The 6,862-nt window shown below is 39.4% G+C and overlaps 1 protein-coding gene across 2 annotated transcripts in view; it reads right to left on the bottom strand.

Moving 5' to 3' along the window:
• Positions 1-3,647: 3,647 nt before the first annotated feature.
• SFSWAP (splicing factor SWAP) overlaps positions 3,648-6,862 on the bottom strand; it is a 50,317-nt gene continuing 47,102 nt past the window's right edge. For both annotated transcript variants that reach the window (XM_009911017.2, XM_009911019.2), the window contains 2 exons: positions 6,373-6,445; positions 3,648-4,076 (listed from right to left, as the gene is read on the bottom strand). In XM_009911017.2, the coding sequence (XP_009909319.2) occupies positions 4,011-4,076; positions 6,373-6,445 (139 nt within the window). In that variant the 3' untranslated portion in view covers positions 3,648-4,010. The remainder of the gene's footprint in view (positions 4,077-6,372; positions 6,446-6,862) is intronic.

Below are 6,862 nucleotides of genomic sequence, written 5' to 3'. Positions count from 1 at the left end.
CTCCAATGGGTGAAGTTTACAAGCGAGAAAGTGCACATGCTGAAATAATTGGTGTCAAACAAAATGTTAAGATATCAAGTTACATGAGATGTGAAACCATGATCAATGCCAAGAGCCTGCAGATACATCTCAATGGCTCTCATCCTCCTGACAGAGCCAAACTGTTCAATGTCAACCCATTAATTCAGCTCAACAGAAGCTGCCTTGGAAGTGGAAGCAAGGTCTCTTCACCTGTAGAAAAGCAAGTACTACGGTGAGATGGGCAAGTGGTTTTATCAACAGGTTACCCACCAGCTGACTGAAGAGCCAACTAGGAAGCTGTTGAACAAACCTAATTAATTCAAATCAGAGCATCTTTAATAGACGTTACTACAAATCCATCTTTTGAACTACAGAGGTTGAGCACAGCTGATGAAGTCTGTGCTGAGAAACATGCTCTGAAGGAAACTGGTAACAGGGATGGGAGGATAGATATATATAAGCACCTCACACCTCAGTTCCACTTGACCATGAAAGGTGGAGAATTTAAGGCTACTCTTTACCTTCGCTTTAGTAATGCCTTTGTCCTGTTAGCTTTGTTTCACAAAGCTCTCCAAATCTGAGAAAGTCTAACACCTACAAGTACCCAAGGCTGCAAATGATTCAGTGGTTCAAAACTTAAAGTTAAGTACTTCTTTTTTCTTTTTTCTTTTTTTCAACTCAGTTGAACCTGAATCTCTAAAGAGAAAACAGATACCTCTTGAGCAGCTTCTGCTGTTGGTGAGGAGAATGATTGAGAGGAGGCTACTCTGCAAGAAAGCAGGGAGAACAGAAGTTTTGTTGTATAAACTGGCAACATTAAGAAAAAAAAGAAAAGAATTCTTTTTCAAATTCCTTCCCAACCTAGAACTCCCAAGACAACACAGGAAAGTTGGCTGGCAAAAAAAGGCTCTTCCAAGGTGCTTAGGAAAGCAAGGGATAGCATTCCAAGTCCTTCTGGTATGCAACATGCATGCAGAGAATTCAAAGTACCTCCAGCAAGAGAGTTGCTTAAATTATGGGATTTGACCACACCTAAAGCAAAGCAATCTCATGGTGTATTGTTCCCCCCAAACTGAGAAATTATAGTTGAACTCCCTTTTACAGCAACCATATATTCCCCCACCCCTGAAAAAATGTATTTGGTAATACCACCAGGTGACACAGGGCCTCCTTAGGCCACTTGATGTGGCCACACAGCAAGGAGCCAGCAGAAACTGTACCATCACAGACTCCATGCTGGCTTCACAAGCAGTAACAACAGAGCTTGTGCCTGTGAACACACCAAAAAAAGGAGCAGTAATTTCTAAACATGAATATATACAAAGGAGTTATTCTGGCAAAGCAGTTCAAGCCCCTTTAATATGGCAAAATGTCCATTCTGGGTGGAAAAAGAAAACATAATCAAAACACTACTGCTTCTTAAATTCTGGAGAATTCAGCTGCCCATGAGAGAGTGCTAAATGCAAACAAACCTCAGTAAACAGTAAAGAGTGTATAAAAATGCAGTTTAATCTACATTTTCCTGGAGCTAAACACTCCATCTCACTTCATACCACAGAAGGGAATAAGTAAGTTTTAAAAAAAGGAAAGGAAAAAAAGGAGAAAGAGACTAAAAGACTTGCTCACAAGGAGGGAATTTAAGTCATTAAAGCAACAACTTTTCCCAAAGAGAATAAATCCACAAAGCAGCAGCCAAACAAGCTGCCCAGTCTATTTTATCAGGGTTGGGCTTTTTTTCCTATTACATGACAAACAACTGGCATCCAAGCTGCCAATTATTTAACCATGCTGAGACTTTTAACTCCATTTAGGAGGGGGAAAATACAGCTGCTGGAGATGTAACACAGCACAACAATCTACCAGCTGCCTACAGAATTTGCTTGATGTTCTTTCTTATCTGTCTCTACTAGTATTGTTTTATCAACACATACAGGGAAAAGGTGCTCTCTCATACTGGTTGCAGGTTACTTTGTCCTGGTCAAAACATCACAAATGACTTGGAAATAATTAGGTAAATGGTGGATGACATGATTCTGCATTACCATTTAGATAGCTCCGTTTCATCACAATTTATGTGCGCCGTGAAATTTGTCTGCATCCGACACAGCATTTTGTATTGTCTGCAGGAGTAGAAATTCTGCTAATTATTAGTGGCCAAAAACTGAAGAGAAGCCAGATTACTGTTCCCAAGGGTTTAAATATTGTTCCTGCATTCCAAATGAGCACCAGCCAGTGGCAACCAACCACCATTTGTGTCACTCAAAGGCTAGCTTGTATCAAGACATTTTTTCCCCTTCCCCTTGCTTTGAACAAAAAAAAAACCCAAAAGGAGTTATTATTAATCTCTGTAGCTCTATGTAATTAACTTACCAAGTAGTCTGTGAGAAAGTGTAACTTCACCACACTAATTTCTCTAATCCATGCCCAACCTTCACCTACTCTCTGTAGAATTTGAGAAGTAGGAGGACATGAGTCACTAGAACCATTACCTTTCTGATCATAGACTACAGATTTTTTCCATGAGTCAATAAGAGCCCTGACTCCACTCTATGAAATCAGGTAACTGGCAATAAGGACACCTTTTGAATACACAAATTACTACAAAACCTCATAGCTAAAAGCAGGCTTGGGGAAGAATTCACACGTGCCTTTTTGTATTAAGAATTTATCAGTTAAAACTTAAATAGCCTCGGTGTATCACAGAATCACCAAGGTTGGAAGAGACCTCAACGATCATCAAGTCCAAACTGTCACCTCAGACCTCATGACTAAACCATGGCACCAAGTGCCACATCCCATCCCCTCTAGAACACCTCCAGGAATGGTGACTCCACCACCTCCCTGGGCAGCCCATTCCAATGGTGAACAATTCTCTCAGTGAAGAACTTTCTCCTCACCTCAAGCCTAAACTTCCCCTGGTGCAGCTTGAGACTGTGACCTCTTGTTCTGGTGCTGGTTGCCTGGGAGAAGAGACCAACCCCCTCCTGGCTACAACCACCCTTCAGGTAGTTGTAGACAGCAAGAAGGTCAGCCCTGAGCCTCCTCTTCTCCAGGCTAAACAATCCCAGCTCCCTCAGCCTCTCCTCGTAGGGCTTGTGCTCAAGGCCTCTCACTAGCCTCACTGCCCTTAAGCAACAACAAAGCAAGCATAATAAATAGATGTGCAACTATGCCGAGGCCACGAGCTTTCTGGAGAGCATGATCTGCTGTATGTCAGTAAAACAAAAGTCACTAAGCACCTTTCTCAAGTGTATTAAAGATGTGAAATCAGAATAATTCTGGGTTTCTGTTGCATGATCACAAAAATACACTCTCTTCTCTGTGGCTAACTAGATCAAAAGGCACATTAAGACAAAGGGGCCACTGATCATTAGTTACTGGCTTCAAAGCATTAGCTCCTCAAATGGGAGGCTCAGAGACCTTCCTAAATGATAGAGAGAAAACCATGTCCCTTGCCCCAGAACTGTTCACTGCAAAGAAGCAATCTTACATTGTTCTGTGCATGAAGGATGATAAAAAAAGTGTTTCTCAGCTTAAGGTGGTCAGGCAGGCTAGACAGCAGAGAGTGAAAAATAAAACCAAACCCACAAATCTACACCAAAAGTCAATCCCAAACAATGAAGGACTCCATAAAAACTCTGCCTAATGAAAGATGTTTCCTTCTTTATTATTGTGTAATACTTTCACAGAAACATGGTATTTACAAATATACACATATAGAGCGCTGATCATAAAATGTTACTGAAGAATTAGTCAAAAAAATCAATTTACAAAACCCAAAAACTTTCCAAAGATACTCTGGCTGTAAAAGTTTAATGAAACTTCAAGGAGATGCTTCTGTACACAAAGTCAGGTTTTAGCTCCTCGAGTTCTGGGAGTATTAGACGGGCTGTGAAACGAGTGAGCCAAGCTCAGCTGTACATTTGAGATGAGGCAGTTTTTTTTATTGTTCTTCTCCTACAGTTGCTTGATGGTCAGTTCAACAGGTCTCAGGAGGCACTCGTGTGTATGTTTTTGGAAGCTGCAAGCATTGCTCTCACTTTGGCCATTAGATCCTATGGAAAGCAAAAGGAAACTGATCAGACGTGTCTGGGCTTTGAAGGGAGCTAAAGCATGTGATTGCAAAAACTTGCATGAAAGGGCTGGCTTTATGCTCCAGCAACATGGAATACTTAGATGCACATAGATCAACAGATATTAACAGTCCCTAGGCTAAATTAGTGACATAACCTGGACAAAGTTCCTAGACAGCAATTGAAGTCTGCTTTTACTACAATGCTACATAGCCTTCTGCATAAACATTGACAGAGGAGTTTCTACACCACAGAACACAGGAATCAGTCAACTGAAATGGAAAGAAACTATGATTGCACCTTCACCAAAACTGTAATGGACACACAACTACCAACCACTGAGGTTTTAAAAGAGAAAAGGAAAAAAAAAAGACAATAGCTGGGAATAGAGTTCTCACAATTACTACTTCTTTTGTTTGCTTTGTAAACCTGAACTGAAAATTTACCTAGCACTGGTATTTTCACAGAGTGACTCAAACTGTGGCTAAGCCACATTGCTGTGAAACCAAACAGCAACTCTCAGTCGTGTCTGAGTAACCAGTGGAAACAACATTACAAAAGGAAATGAAATTTCAGGTAAGTGGCATCAAACAATTGGGTTGAAAAAAAGAAATAAAAATCACAAAATAGAAAGTATCTATCAAGAATGAATTGAAGTTACTTAAAACATTTCTTTACAAATGTAATATAAATGACTTAAAATCCTGAGTTCTTTTGAAAGCATTTTTCACCTGAAGCTCTCCCAACACTTCATAGGGGAATTCAGTATCATTATTCCACTTTACAGACAGAAGGATTTGAATGAGAAAACATACTGAATTGGTCAGAGTAAGCCAGCACACTGACAATCAAATAATCTTACTCATGATAAGGTAAATTAAAGTTCTTTGGGTCCTTAAAGATAAAAAGATGCTAAACCAATCTATACTGGGAAATATCTTGCAGATTCACAGAAGTTTCATTACTCTGCTTTTTGCAAATAGTACCTAAGAAGTGTATTTTAATATGGCAATCTTTCCTCCTCCTACAGCTGCACTTCAAGCAAGCAGACTAGTATTAAACTAGCAAATGCTATGCCATAAGCAATATTTAACCCAAGAAATGCATGAGCCAACAACCTCTGCCTGAAAGGTGTTATGCTTTCAGAGAGGGATGTTTACTTTACTTTGAGGATGATGGTGTAATTCATATCTTGGCTTTCATAACATGAGCTTCCACGTATTTACTTGGTAGCCCAAGAAGTGCTATAACATTAGTAGTTCATTTTCTTTCTATTTTCCATTTTCCTGAATAGTCTTTGGTTTAGGTATCAAAAATGGATCAAATGTGGTATGCAAGGTACTAGTATTACTTCCCAACCTTGACTATTTCCCCAGTGGAAGTAAATCTTTGAACAAAATTAATTTAGAGAAAGAATAATCTCTCCATTGGGGGGAAAAAAAGGAAAAGAGAACATAGAAAGCAATTGTGATTTTATATTTGAAATTTTCAAAAGCATAATGAAGAGCTTTCCTCTTTTAAACCAGGCATATTCAATAGAAAGAAAGTTAAACCTGCACACAGACTCTAAGAGGATGAGTAGAATAAAAAATGTTAATGATATGATGCAGTGGCTTTTAAAAAAGGAATGGAATTACTTTGACAAAGGTTGGATATCTTAAAATTGTGTTAGAGAAGCTGAACCCATTTTGATTACTGCACAGCATGTGGAAGCACATAGCCCATATGCCATGATTCACAGCAGACTTGAATGTATCAACAAAATCCTAACAACAGTTCAGAGACATAAACAGCACCAAGGCTAAGATTAAGTGAGCTGAAGATGCTGCTTAATGCAAGGCAAACACTTAACTCCAGTTTGCATGAGGATGTATTTTTCCTCTTCTGCCAACACTACAAACTTAGCCTTTGCCAAGGCATTTCTCTTTCCTTCTTTCTTCCAGGAAACTTAAGAGCACTACATGGTAAGATGGGCTCTCTGTAACACCTACTGTCACTAACTGGGTGACTGTAGCATAAAGTGGACTCTCACATCTTAGCAGTGGAGATACTGCAACATAATGAATTAAGCTTAAGTCTTTAGAGGCTTGATTATACTTGAAAGGGCAGTAGCTAGAGAAGCAATAAAATTGTTTTGCTCATAAGCAAGCAGGTTAAGAATGACAACGAACAAGTCTCTAGATCAGATACAAAACTCAGAATTGTACACAGGAGTAACAGAAGAAAACAGTATGATGGACACAATTAGGCAAAATACTCTGAACTGGCTTATTCATACCTGAGTGATTTTACTCTGCACTGAAGACACGATTGCTGAAGAGATTTGGCCATCTTTTTCCTGAGAAACTCCCCTAAAAAGGTAAAATTAGAATTAAGAAATTCAGAGTGAATGTTTTAAAGATGCATTTCATTCACAATCACAGTTCTGGGGTTCACTGTACAAGTCTCTCATATGTTAGTCAACAGTTCTCTCATTCAACTAGAGACCATGATGAGTCACAAGTCAGAAGGGTCACTTCTACAACTGATACAGAGAACCTGAACAACAGCCCAGCAATTTTTAACAGGAATGTTCTAGATTCTGTAGAAATTATTTCATTATGAAGCTCAAAAGTCTACTTCTAAGTGTTATGCCATTTAGCGAGAGTTCCTAGGTTAGCCTTGGGTTTACTCCAGCGGGCAACAGGGACCCAATGTCTTCATTAGACTGATGCACATAGTGGCATCCTCCCAGTGTCTTCTCTTTTTAATATGCTCTCATGCAACAA

The sequence above is a fragment of the Dryobates pubescens genome, chromosome 25, assembly GCF_014839835.1.
Source record: "Dryobates pubescens isolate bDryPub1 chromosome 25, bDryPub1.pri, whole genome shotgun sequence".
Lineage (NCBI taxonomy): Eukaryota > Metazoa > Chordata > Aves > Piciformes > Picidae > Dryobates > Dryobates pubescens.
The sequence above is the reverse complement of the archived record's forward strand: the minus strand, read 5'-3'. Positions and strand labels throughout refer to the sequence as shown.